Source organism: Chelonoidis abingdonii, chromosome 4 (assembly GCF_003597395.2).
Source record: "Chelonoidis abingdonii isolate Lonesome George chromosome 4, CheloAbing_2.0, whole genome shotgun sequence".
Lineage (NCBI taxonomy): Eukaryota > Metazoa > Chordata > Testudines > Testudinidae > Chelonoidis > Chelonoidis abingdonii.
The window spans coordinates 9,222,344-9,236,735 of NC_133772.1; the positions used below are offsets into that span (position 1 = coordinate 9,222,344).

The following is a 14,392-nucleotide window of genomic DNA, read 5'->3' on the forward strand; positions in this document are numbered from 1 at the left end:
TGGTGCCCCTTCCTTTGTCAGGGTATCTTTTATCAAATATCTCAGAGCAGTCACTAAATCCATGACTTTTACTAAATTTACCATGACTGCTCTGACGTTTTGATTTAAAAAAAATGCCATGACAGATCTGCAGCACTGACTATACTTAAATCTTTGAATACCAAATTTGATACGTAATACATATAGCAAAAACAGAGGGAACATTTTTGGTCTTGGATTTTGAATGCTACAGGACACTAGCAATATTTCTTCAAAATTGCCTCAATACATGTACAGATAGGAAAGCTGTACCATTCATCTCGTCTCTGAGTAGTCGGGAGCATCCTTTTCCCTCCTCTCTTCATTCCACTTTATAGATCAATGAACGAAATAAAAAACCTCCAGTACCTACCTCGGACCAGTGAGCCCCGTGAAGTTCTCTTTGAAGATCGAACAAGAGCCCATGCTGATCATGTAGGTCAGGGGTTTGATTGGCAGAGTACAGCTGCTGTAGGAGTGCTGAAAGCTGTACAGTTTGGTGAATGGTAAGTGTGACTGAGTTTTGTAACCACTCCAGTTGGATTTGAGACTGACTTCCCTTTATAAAAGGGAGAAAATGTGACATGTTGGTTGAATAGCAGCCTAGTAATGACTATTCAAATGCTGTGTAAAGTCTGTAAAACATAATCTAATAAATACATATCTCTGGCACCTTTTACCCCTACTTTCTTCTCCCTCCTGAGTCCAGCGCAAAAACTATGTTAACATGGAGTAGTTTTCAGAGAGCTTGCATGATATGCAGTGCAGGCCACTGTATCTGGTGCGTCCTGCATGTCTTTTCCTTCATCTCCTAATTGATTATAATGTAAGTTCAATTCCATAAACAGAATATTGTCAGGTCAATTGTTCATTTGTGATGGTACCGACAATATTTTTCCAGCTCCCAGATTCAGGGCATTGCTGGTAACTTAAGTCCTGGGAAGAAATCACAAGTTTTGAGTTGGTAATGTTGTCTGTAGCAATTACAGTAGAAATTGGACGGCAGGAACAGTGTCATCGGCAACAATATCAGCCAAGATTAAGATAAATAAGCAGTGCCAATGTTTCCCTTGCCTTATATTTCAAATCCATTGAACAAGCAATTTCTACTTATATGGTCCCCATCACCATAGTATCTGAGTGTCTTACAAATTTTTCTTTCCAATATTCCTTTAAAATATAGATATTAGCCCAATTATAAAATAGGAGAATTGAGGCAGAGTGACTTTTCAGAAGTTACACGGGAAGTCTGTGGCAGAGTTTGGAATTGCACCTAGCCCCCTGGAGCCCTAATGCAGTCTCTTTTGCTATGTAAAGTTCAAGTCAAAGATAAAATGAAGCAATTCAGGAAATGAGGTAGGATCTGTGGAGTCTAAAGAATATGCATATACTAATGTTATTGTATTAGTTGTGATGCTGAGAGACTTATTACCCAGTAGAAAACTATATAATAGGTATTTTCTTTATGGTGACTCTTGCTTTCCAGAGCTGTAACCACAAATTCTTTAAAACTCAGTCTTGACAATCTTCATCTCTAGGAGTGTCCAACCTCGAATAACCAAAGATGTGGTTTGTTTCCATGCTGAAGACTTCACTGATGTGGTACAGAGACTTCAGTTAGACTTGCATGAACCTCCAGTGTCACAGGTACTGTGTTCCCTAGTTGCAACTTATTTCCAGCATTTTGGAAATAGCTTCAAAAGCAGCATATTTATGGATTTTTTTTTAAATTAGTGTTAGTCAAATGTTTGAAATAAAGGTATCAATAGTGGGTGTCTGAGACATGGTTCTAGGCTTGTGACTAGAGCTATTTATCTCCAGTTCTTGTCCTAGTGGTGGTAGGATCACCACATGAGGGTCATGGGTTCTGATCCTAGCATGACCAAGTGTCACAAAGCTCCTTTCTTCATGAGACAAGGAACCAAGAAGTCTTGAGTATGGGTTACAGGAATTTCACATAATTTGGGTTTCCATTCCCCTCCACTTGCTTCAGACTCTTTCTGGCATAAACCATGTCTGGCTGACACCATAAAGCATTGGAGCCTCTTGAGTAGCTGGTCTCCTGCAAGACAGTAATACCATGAAATATCTAAGATATGGTGTGTGCTACAGAAATAATTCTAAACTGGGTGAGGATTTACTGTGCACACATGCCTCTAACCTCCGCCCCCCACGCCACATGATGCTAAAGAGTTGGAGTTTTGGTCTCCTAGTACCAGACCAACCACACCCAGCTCTGTCTGGTAATGCCAGGTCAAAAGCTTCTTACTGAAGCTCTAATTCTAGTTTTAAGACTTGCCTGTGACCCTATAATGCAGTGGCAATGGGTCATTATTTGTTACCTCATAGGTGCACAGAACACTTCATAATGAGAGATTAAAGATTTGTTCTTGCTGCAAGTAGCTTCTTAACTGAGGTTGTATTCTTTAAAGAGTAGTTGCAATCAAATGGGTTGCTGGACTGAAAGTGTACTCTTCTATCTAAATGGATGCCCAGCTTTGGACCCTGCATACAGCTTAGCAGTAACTTTCCCCTTTCTTCCCCTTAGTGTGTTCAATGGGTGGATGAAGCCAAGCTAAACCAAATGAGACGGGAAGGCATTCGCTATGCTAGAATCCAGCTGTGTGACAATGACATCTACTTCATCCCTAGAAATGTCATTCATCAGTTCAAAACAGTGTCAGCAGTCTGCAGTTTAGCCTGGCATATAAGGCTCAAACAGTACCATCCTGTGGGGCAGTCTTCTCAAAATACAGAAAGCAATTCAAACATGAACAGTAATATCCCTGAAAAGACAGAGTCAGAAGGTGAACCCCAATGTGTGAGTGTAAAAACAGAGTCTGAGGAACCAGGTGTAGAAATGCAGTTTACAATGGGGGCACCATCCTCCTCCTCCTCCTCAATTTCATCAATATCGGGACTCGTTCTGCAACCAGATCAGGTGGCCCAGCCTCTTCCAGTTTTTAAACTAGAATCTGATCAGCAACATAATCCACAGGATCACACAGACTCTTCTGTGTGATATGTAAATAGTCAAACATTTTTAACAACTTTTTAAAATTTTGATGTGAAGTTATAGTTTTATAACTTGCTTATGTTTTATTGGAGAAATCTTGCCTATAATTCTATAAAGAAAAGTGACATTCCAAAATGTCAAGCATATCTTTTTTACACAGATTATGCAAAAGATCAAGTTGTATTTTACTCCCATAGTACAGCATGTAATAGTGGTCTACCACTTCTTTCTGTTTAATGAGGTAATAATTCAATATCTCCTCATCAAAATCAGAATGGAATTCCTCCAGGCACTAAAAATCATTGAACTATCTTGGTAAATCTAATCCCCCTACTTAATTTTTTCTTTAGCCTTCACCATAAAAGAATGGCTTTTGTAGAAGACTCTCCCATCTGAATTTACTTGCTAAAATCAAAGAGAAAGCACAGCACTTTTGATGATCAGTGATGTTTTTGGTCTGTCCTTAAATTCGTGGTGGATACTCAAATTACTAGATGTATAAATCTTTTAATTTTTAATTGTTAAACAGTCCATAAAGAGGTGAAGTGTGACATCTTATCCTGTTGAAATGTAATCACTTAGACGCAACACTTTCCATAATACTGCTTGTAATGTTTGACGTGAGGATTTTGTTTCCTAAATACATTTTTCCTGAACATGACTAATTCTAGTGTTGTTTTTTTTAAAGGCAATCTTATGGAGGTAACTGCATTCTTGTCTGAGCACTTTAAAGCATTAGAATACTAACAACCTTGGCAGCTTGTTTTGATAAATTCACAATAAGCATCTGATGGAAAACATCCTCTCCCTGGTACTGATGCACTTAATCTAATAGAGCTGAGTCAGTGATAACCAATTTATATTGGTTGTCCTTATTCTCTGAAGTTCTGTATTGCTATTTCAAAATAAAATATTATGGCATTGGGTTGCTGTTTCCACTTGTAGCTCTTGGGTACCCTGGTGCTGTGTTTGAAAAATCAGTGACACAAGCTAATATGTTGAGTGTCATCTGCTGACATAGTTCTTTTTATAGTCTCATGATATTTCTGAATGTTTGTGTGATCTGTATTTGACTTTCACTCACCACTTATATAACAACTGTCTTTTCTAGTCATCAGAAAGAAGAGTTCCCCCCCACACCTAGGATACAAACTCGATTGTGGTGCCACTGAAGTTGTCCCCAGACAACTAAATGTTCTAATCCTCACTGGGGTAGGAGAGAGATTTCTAACACTATATTAGAATAAGGAAAAGAAAAGATGCTGTGTTATTAGTTCTGGGTGCATCTTTTAAATATCAATTATGAATCGTCTCTTTAAAAAGGTTCTGAAATATGTTAATCTGTTGTTATAAATATTACTTTGTGCAATATTGTTTTGTGTAGACTTATATGCATCTTAGCACCTCAATATAGAGGTCACAATTTTAAACTGATAGCAAAATAATCATCAGAAAATACTGCAGTGATTAGTTAGAATCTGTATTACTCCTTGTATATGTACGTATTGTCTTCAGTACAAAAATGAAGACAAATTAGAAAATATTTCAGACTAATTTACAGATTGAAGTGGTGGTGACTTGTTTAGTAATCTGTGTAAATAAGGTATTAGAATGGAAAGCTTTTATGAAAAGTAATATGATTCATGCAGGGGTATAATTTAATTTTAGCAAAAATTCTAGATTATCAAAGCTGGTTCAGAAACAGGCCCTCTGTTCTCTGGCATTTTTCCCACTTTTTTGTTGAAGAATTTTAGAGAGCTTTAATGGGTTGTGCAAAGTAGAATTCTTCACAGGCAATATTGGCTTCAGTGCCTCTTTCATGTTCGCACTGGTTAATATCATGTTAATGTTATTTTCCCTTTCTTTTTTAACTCACTCTGCTTGTCTTCCAAGTGCTCATTTCCCTTCTCCCATGTGATATTCATTGGCCGTGTCAAAGATGGTATCATCATCTCTAAGTCATTGCTAACTAATAAGGTGATTGTCCCTTGACAGTCAGCACTGTGTATAATCACTCAGGAACTGACATATTTCAAAGACCTTACAATTGAAGGAAAAGCTATTCATCCCTTTATAAAACCAATTATCCCCATATATCTTAAAATGCAAAAATTAAACATACTTAGGCTAAAAAGGTTCACAATTTAAGATGCACTGTGCACCATTATTTTTTACTTGTATTCCTCTAGAGCTTGAAATAAAATGAAAAGAGAGACATATAATTTGTAAATGTGTATTGGAAGTATCTCTCTGTAAACTATATTAAATAGCATGCTTTGTAAACTAATGAATACAGTAGACCAGCAGAGTGCTTCACACTGCTTTCAAAACAGTATCCTACTTGTGTGAAATAATCTATTCTTTCTAAAGTATCAAGAAAATGCTTCTCATTCTTACTTCTGTGGATTGAATGCCTTTAACCACTGTACCATACTTTCCTTTTACTCACTTAGTTTACTAGTTCAAAACTTAGTCAAGCTGATGTCCTTCTCTTCATTATAAATTAGCCATAGAATGATTTGGATGATGTTGCTATTCTTTTGATGTTATTTGTAAGCCTGAGGTAGAGATTAATAGATTTGTTTCAGATAAAATTTTAAGAAGCTTTCAATTTTATAACTTTTTTTTCTCAATTTTGCCTGTACACATTTTAATCTTTAATGAAATACTAATGCAATTTTTGAAACATTTGCAAAATCCAAAATTACCACACTTCTTCCAAACTTGATTCTTCCAGCTCATCTCTAAATATAGGTATGGAAAGAATTGCTTATGAAATCAATGGCTAAATCTGTTGCCCATTAGATTGTGTCTGTAGTTCTGAAATCAGTGAATTATAGTTGGAATAATACCTTCGGATGTGCAGTACTCTAAACTGGTCAGCACTACAAATGGCTTACTGAATAACAAATGTGAAGAATACAGATGTCGTACTTGTGCTTTGTGAGAAATCAAGTGACAGATGGACAAGTTAATCTTTTCAGTATAATATCGGGCAAGTCAAATCTTTGGCTAGTCTTAAGAGTAAAATATTCGCAAGTAATTGGTGGAAAATGGCAATTTCTGATTGACTTAATCACTCAAAGATTTCAGAAGATAGCTCATTAAATTCAGTGATAATTTAAATGCCTATACTTTTTATGCAAGCATATCTCAAATTCAGTTGGCAAGAATATATCATATCAACAGCTGTCAGTAGATTGAGGATTTACAGATATGATGAAATAGAACTATACATAAAGATGGAATAAATTTCAGAACAGTCTGTGTCACATTTTGATAATATTCCTCTAGAATTCATTGATACATCAGGTGAGCTGGTGTTTATAATAATTCCATTAACTTCGGTGGGGGTAAATCATCATAGCTCCACTGAAGATCTGCCCTGTCTTTTAGAAACCTGTGGGTTTGGTTGAAGTCTGGAACTGAAATTTGGAATACTCTCTCGGCTTGAAACCAAGTCAGATTTTTAAGGCAGTAGTCCAGGGACATAATACTAGAGAGCATAACTAGCTGTAAGGGCAGGTCTACGCTGCAGCCGGGATCGACGCTCTGAGATTGATCGACCAGCGTTGATTTAGCAGGTCTAGTAAAGACCCACCAAATCGACTGCAGATCGCTCTCCAGGCGACCCCTGTACTCTACCCCCAGTGAGAAGAGTACGGTAAGTCGATGAGAGATTTTCTCCTGTCGACCCCCCCATGGTGTAGACCCCACAGTAACTCAGCCTAAGGTACATCGACTCCAGCTACATTATTCGTGTAGCTGGAGTTGAGTAGCATAGGTCTACTTACTGCGGTAGTGTAGACATAGCCTAAGATGGAAACTTGGGGTTGGCTTCTGTTTTAAGCGCAGCTTACAATTCTTTTATTAGCAGCCAAGGAAAACTGCAAACTGGGATAAAGGTGAGGGGCCATGTTGTGCCAGAGATCAGTTAGCCAAATAGAAACTCTAAATATGAGAAATGTCAAATAATTATTATCACATTTTCCTCTTCTTTGGGTGTCCTAATTGTTTCTGTGCAGAAACTTGACCTGTTTTAAAAGTACTTTGTGAAGCCGATAGTTCAGTTCTCTATTGTTGACATGTTGTCTTGCAAGAAGATGGAACACTCAATGAAGTGTTCTCCAGGGCTATGTAATAAAGTAGTTATTAATCTATACCTTTTGCCATATAAAAACACTGTTAATCTGTCAACTGTTTTCCTACATGAGTACTTAGTACCAGTCTCTTGACATAATTCTGTTTTGTCAGAGCTGCAGGATGGATGGGAGTTCAAGTCCTTCATTTTGCTCATTCTGCCATTCACATGCTTGAATTTTACTGAGTGATAAGCACTTTACATTTATTGTTCTAAATGCTAAGTGTATGTAGCCATATTGGTTGTTTTTAAAGGGCATGAGGTGTGGGAGGGACATTATCTTCAGCTCCTGAAAAGGGACCTTTTTTCACCTGAAGGCTTGTACTGTAAATTAACTTACGTTGGTCTCAAAGAAGATTTCCCCAACAATGTTATGGCCTTACATTACCTTCCAGTAATATAAATAATTATGATCAAATAGCACATGTAGCTGAGGAGCTAATATTATAGCACTCTTGAACTGTCTAAAGAAATACTTGTACTTCTAATTTCTTTGTACAACATGTAAAGAGATTTCTTATTTGATTGGCAGCTAATATATTTTCTGTGGGTTTTAATGTATCTAAGTTGTTTGCATACAGAGGACATGTACAATTGCCTGGAAGACTGTTTGCTTTGTGCAACCCTAGTATATTTATTGACATTTAACAGAAAAGTTTTAAAGAGGTTTTTATAATGCGTAGTGTAAACAGAACCTCTATGTGAATAATCCTCTAACCAGTGTATTTCTTTTAGTAGCTGACTGTACAAGCGTGTCAAACTGTTAAGCTATTTCTTTGTAAAATAGTACAATGGAATGCATAGATTTTTTTCCTGTAAAGTATTTTTTTAATAAACCTGATTTTGTCCTTTACTTCAGTCTCTCCTTATTTAAATTTCTTCATATTAATAGCAATAACTCCTGTCTTCTGAGCAACTGCAAATGTTTAGAATATAAACCTATCCTCTCCTCTAGATACATCTGAACACTTTCTTCAAAGATCAGTAACACTGGCAGTATCAGCAGGGCTGGCTCCAAGCACCAGCCAAGGAAGCAGGTGCTTGAGGTGGCCAATATCAAGAGGCAGCACTCCATGCACTACTGGGGTGGCACATCTGGGACTTTGGCAGCAATTTGGTGGCAGGTCCCTCAGTACCTTTAGGAACAAAGGACCTGCTGCTAAATTGCGACCGTAGAGTGGAGCGGTGCGATGCGACTGTGCTGTTGTGCCTTTTTTTTTTTTGGCGCTGCTTGGAGCAGCAGAAAATCTGGAGCCGGCCCTGGTCTCAGAGGTTGATTTTGTCCCCATGCCTCCTCTCACCTTCCTTTTGTTATTTCCAGTGGTTAGCTAGTGCTGGGATCACTTTGAAGCATGCTGCAGGTACAGGTAAACTAAAAATCCTGAGAATTGGCTTTTAAAAGCAGGAAAATATGGTGGCTTGTGGATGGGAATGGGAAAAAAAAAAAAAATCACCCCATCAGGTGTATGTTCTAGTCAGACAAAATATGTAAGGATAAAAGAAGTTTAGGGGGATCTTTCTAGTAATATCTGCTAAATGCTGGGTATGCATAACATCATACTCTCAGCAGGGGCGGCTCTAGACATTTCGCCGCCCCAAGCACGGTGTCATGCAGCGGGGGGCGCTCTGCCAGTCCTAGCTCCGGTGGACCTCCCGCCGGACCCTCCACAGGCATGCCACCAAAGGCACCCTGCCTGCCGCCCTCCCGGCGACCAGCAGAGTGCCCCCCGCGGAATGCTGCCCCAAGCACACGCTTGGCGTGCTGGGGCCTGGAGCCACCCCTGACTCTCAGAATGGGGTTGTTACATTCTCTTAGTAGCCCAGAAAAACAAAATCTAAGCTACTTCAAAGCAGACAGAGTTAGCAACTATTATAAAATGTTTAATTTCATTTAAGAGGTAGAAAAACTAAAGCCTGCAATCATTGGACCTTTTATCTAGGAGGGGAGAAAGAGAAACTATGATTGCTATGTGTTGCATATAATGGCAGTATGGGAAAGGCGGCCAGCAGCTCTAATGGAACTAAAACCTCTGCAAGATTTGTTTTTTAAGTTATGAGGCCTCTGCTACAATTCCCTATCCTGTCTCCAGATACTACAGACCATCCCTGCTAGGGATGATGATGATGTGGATGATCTCTTGCTCTTTCGAAGTATTTTAGAGACAATTTCTGGCTTTAGAATGCGCCAAACTGTACCAAATGGCATGTACTAAAAAGTTTGTTAAACCCCAAACAGCCCTACAATGGATTTATCCCAATCCCTCTACAATCTACTCCAATTTGAACATTGTATAACAATACTTCTCTCCCCACAGGAGGTCCTGTACATCCTTGGATATTTTACTTAACCTTAGTAAAAGTGTATGTCAAAAATTTGACCTGATAGTGAGTCAGTATTTCAAAGGGGAGAAAATTCTCTCCTGCATCTGCACATGCAGGACTGCTGCTGATCTATAGTCTGCCTACAGGGAACTGACTGGCCACTACAACAGCAGGTAAAACTTGTAGAACGCTATCTCCGCTACGTTCTCTGAAATAGTGGCTTTTCACTCATGGTGCTATTTATATGTGGCAAAGTAGCATAGTGTAATTTATGTTTTATCACAATTCTCAAACTTTCATGCTAAAGCAGGCAAACATAGAGCACTGTTTCTGTTGTTGGCACACCACAGAATGTCATCTGGACCAGTAAACTATTCATGAGAGCATAGTTTCAGATGTGCATGCCTTCGGAAAGAAGAGCAATGATAGTTTTGATGGTTGTGCAATGTTAATTAAGCTATTTGATTGATCAGAATCACTTTTCTCTGTCAATAGTGTGGATCCTAAATTGTTCTATTGACTTTAAATAGAGAATAGTTTCCTCCTGAGAGCCACTTGTGGATCCTTTGACACAGTGAAAATGTATTTTGCAAATATACTGTGACTGGCATTTAAATTAAAAAATTCAAATAAGTATTGTTTGCACAAGATTCTTGGACTTTTATCAGAGTAGCAATTTTTTGCTGGAGTTACAAACACCGAGAGCCATAAGTGACAGCTAATGTTAGATCAGATCAGTAGCATAAAAACCCTGAAAAAGGCATGAAAAAGCTATGCACTATTAAACTGAAGGTTATAATTAAAAATATTGTTCAGAGTTAAGCTGCTGAAATGACAAGTAGTGACTTGAACTGCACAATGAACATTCTCCTAAAAATTTAACAAACCTGTGTTTCCTTTTTTTGCTCAGAAAATCTGTCTCTATTGAACCTAAATTTCTTGAAAGAGCATGTTCATGCTAATAACTCTCTCTCTGCTGTGTGGAGAAAGTTAACTTCAGCAGAGAGTTATTATGCAGCATTTAAAAAACAAAACAAAAACAAACTCCCTTAGTGACTCTACTGAATTAAAGTATTATTCCCAAACTACTTTTCAGAATGCTAAACTATTAGAATGGTGGAGGGGGAAAGTGAGAAATTGACATTAGCTGACAGAACTGTACCTGTCTGAAAACACAAGTGATTAAACTAATTTAACGCAGGAGGATTTTGAATTTTTTTTTAAAAGGGTTTCTGGCATGTGTACAAGTTTAAACAATACACAACTTGTATAACAAATGCTAACTAAAAGTAGGTATAAAAATTCTAGAATCTTAGTTTGTCCTACATTTTTGGCTGCTATCTTTTGAGGTTGTTTTAAACATGATTCTTGTATTTCTTAGTTTCTATAACTCTTGTATTCTCTGAATTGGCAAAATCTTGGCTGAAAATGGAATGCTTACTTATACAACCGTACAGCATTTTGACACTGCTTGTAAACAATGTAAAGCGTCTGAGATCCAGACAAGAAGATGGAGCTATTTTTGAAGCTGGAACACATTGGCTAACGGCTATAGTAACCTCAAACCTGGCTTAGTCCAGTGGTTCTTACTTTGGGGTCCCAACCCACAGTTTGAGTTGCCACCCTATTTTGATGGGGTCACCAGAGCTGGCTTAGAGTTGCTGAGGCCCAAAGCCTGAGGCCTCCAACCCTGGGCAGCTGGGCTCAGGTTACAAGCTCCCTGCCTGGGGCTGAAGCCTTTGGGTTTTGGCTTTGCCCCCTTCCCCCCAGGCAGTGGGACTCAGGTTTCAGTTGCCAGTTCTGGGATCATGTAGTGTGTTGTTTTTTTTGTTTTTTTTTAAATCAGAAGTGGGTCATGGTGCTATGAAGTTTGAGAACCCCTGGTTTAGTCAGTTTGGTTATATATATATTACTAGACATGTCATATTTTCATAGAAGCTCTGACTGATAAGTCACAAATTTCTGGGGGATTACATAGTGGCATAGCAACTTCCATAAAACTTCTATCCACTGTATCAACGACGACTTGGAAATCTGTAACATTCCAGTAAAGTAGTGACTGCCCTTTGATTGACAGTTCTGTAATGCTACATAAGATTGCTATTTGATCTATATGTGATTTCTAGCTGAATCTTACCTGTTCTTGTCATAACCTTGGATCTATCCCTTTCTTTATTGTTGAGAATATGTGTAAATACTTTATGTGGGCTAGACAGCAATTGAATGCCCCTCCAGGGTTTATGTTGACTGAGGTCTCCTCTCTTTGGCAGCTTTGCTATATGATCCTTTTTTAATTACTGAGCTAGTGTACATGCAAGGTCCAGCTTATACAACACCCTAACCATGCCCAATTTATATTGGATCTTTAATCACTCTTTATAGTAATAGTGTGGTATAAGTTGCTTACTATTTCAGTACAATTTTTGCTACTGTTAAGACTCATCTTCCTCTTCAATTCAGTGCCTTACACAACAGAAAACAAATGCTCTCAAAGAAATCAGAAGTAAAAAGCTTAGTTGAGACATGCCTTTTTGTTTGCTACTCTTAAAATGCCCTGAAAACCTGCCTCTGCGTATATGTGCCTACTGCCTGCAGTCCTGGTTGTGTACTAAAGGTCACACTCTGAATCACAGATTATTGCAGTTGGAAGGGACCTCAGGAGATCTAGTCCAAACCCCTGCTCAAAGCAGGACCACTCCTCAGACAGATTTTTACCCCACTTCCCTAAATGGCCCCTCAAGAATGGAACTCACAACACTGGGTTTAGAAGGCCAAGGCTCTCCAGTGAGATTAACCACTGGGCCAATGCAGCTGGGGGGGTCCCTAGGCACCCTGACAGGTGCTTCTGCTGTGGAGGGGGTGGAAGCCCCACTCCCCAGCAGAAACACAAGACTGCGAGGGGGGATGAGACTGAGGCTTAAGGGGTGTGGGGTGGGGAGGCCCCCCCCATTTGCTCTGGCCCAGGGCCCCACAAACCCCTAATCCACCTCTGATCCCCGATGTTGTAAGTGCACTTCTGTTGCTGATGTACATTCTGCCCCTGCTGCCTGTCTGAGGCGGTACTAACTCGAGCCAACACGCAGGGAGCGGCTTTGGCAGAACAGCCGCGGCAGGCTCCAGGCGGATCTCTGCGGCAGGACAGAGCCCAGAGAAGGTTGGAGCTCTCAGCCAGATGCGGCCCCAGGGCTGACTTGTCAGCGCAGCTATTAGAGCCCCGAGCGCGTGCGCCAAGCTCGCGAGGACAGGTGGGCGCGGCCAGACGCTGGCCCAGCTGCGGCGGGGGAGGGGGTGCGCCGCGCAGGTAGGGACCTAGGTAGCGCCGCAGGGACCCGCTGACAGCCCTGCCGCTGCGGTCAGACTGGGGGCGCGGTGCGGGACAGCCGCTCGCGGTCTGAATACACGCCCCTCCCTCGCGCTCCGCCCCGGCCGGTGATTGGCCAAGGCAGGCGGCGGGGGCGGGACTAAGTTACAGCAGCGCCCCGGCCCTGGGGCGATGGTGCCGGGGGCTGTGAGCGGCCCGCTCGGGGCCTCCGCGCGCCACGAAGGTGAGTTGGGCCCGCGCGCTGGGCAGACAGCCTGGGTCGGCGTTCGGCTGGTGCTGTCTGCGCCCCCTCTTCTGCGGCCCGGCGCGTTCGGTGACTCAGCTCGAGGGGCGCTGCGGGGCCGCGGGAGAGCCAGGCAGAGGCAATCGAGTGCCGTTTTCCAATCCGGGCTCGTGCTCTCCTGTCGCCATGGTAACGTTCCGCCCCGGAGGGAGAGCGCCGGGCAGCGGGTGGGGCGAGGCCGGAGCTGAGCTGGGGGGGTAAGGATGGGCCGCGAGGGGGCTGGACTGGAGCCGGCCCTCCCTTCTGAGGTGGGGCTGGGAGGAGATGGGAAGGGGGCGAGCGGTTGGCGGGGACAAGCAGTTGTCAGGGGATGGGGAGGGGGGCAAGCAGCTGGCAGGGAGGGGGCAAGGGGCGAGCGGTTGGCGGGGGGCAGTTGACTGGGGCGGGCTGAGGAGGGGGCGAGGGGCTGTGGAGGGAAGGGGGCGAGCGGTTGGCGGGGGGCGGTTGATGGGGCGGGTGAAGAGGGGGCGGCGTTGCAGGGCTGTGGTGGAGGAAGGGGCACGCGATTGTCAGGGGGATGGGTGGGGCCAGCGTGTGACAGGAGGGGCAGGCAAGCGGTCGGCAGGGCAGTGATCGGGCAGCGAAGAGGGGCGGGAAGGGCGAAGCGGTTGGCAGGGCTGGGTGGGGAGGGACAGCAGTTTCGGGGGGGGGGGAGTAGCTGCAGGACTATAACTCCCCCGGGAACCATGCTCTGTGCCAAGGGGGCAGCCCTTGGATGGCTTCGGCCAGGCAGCTGCGTCCCTGCCCATGCGGTTTGGCCTTGGAGTCGGAGCCGCGGCCCAGCTGTGTAGGGCACGCTGTGCCTGTCCTTCCAGTCAACTCGTTTCCCGGCGGGGCGATTTGGGGTGGAGCGAGGCCACACTGGAGAGCTATGCCACTGCGTTCACGTAAGAGTGTCGAGGCCAGAGCTGGCCCTCTGGCAGCCTCGCAGTTTGCAAACCCCTTTCTGTATCCTGCTGGGCGAGAACATCTGTCCCTGCACTGACTTTGCTAGGAGGGGGAGCGAGCTCCTTCCTCGCTTGGCCACCGTAGGGGCTTGGACAGATCACTTACCTTCCCTGTGCTTCCTCCCTAAACTAGGGATGGGGGATACCTGCCTCCCTGGGGCAGCTGTGACTATTGTTTGTTTATAATAGCACAATGCATGGTTGTCCTTTTTTTTTTTTTTAAATGTTTCCAGCTCCCAGTGCTTTAAGTCATCCCTAGCTCTCAGATAGCTTGGAAAAAAAAAAATGCTGAGTTTGCAGCACTGTTTTAAAATTTCAGCTGAGCACAATGAAGACATTTTGT

At 42.4% G+C, this 14,392-nt stretch overlaps 1 protein-coding gene across 1 annotated transcript in view; it reads left to right on the top strand.

The window, feature by feature from the left end:
- Window positions 1-8,028, top strand: part of RSBN1 (round spermatid basic protein 1) — a 51,751-nt gene extending 43,723 nt beyond the window's left edge. The window contains exons 5-7 of the mRNA XM_032766593.2: window positions 357-524; window positions 1,557-1,665; window positions 2,567-8,028. Coding sequence (XP_032622484.1) covers window positions 357-524; window positions 1,557-1,665; window positions 2,567-3,040 — 751 coding nt within the window. The 3' untranslated portion in view covers window positions 3,041-8,028. The remainder of the gene's footprint in view (window positions 1-356; window positions 525-1,556; window positions 1,666-2,566) is intronic.
- The last annotated feature ends 6,364 nt before the right edge of the window (window positions 8,029-14,392 follow it).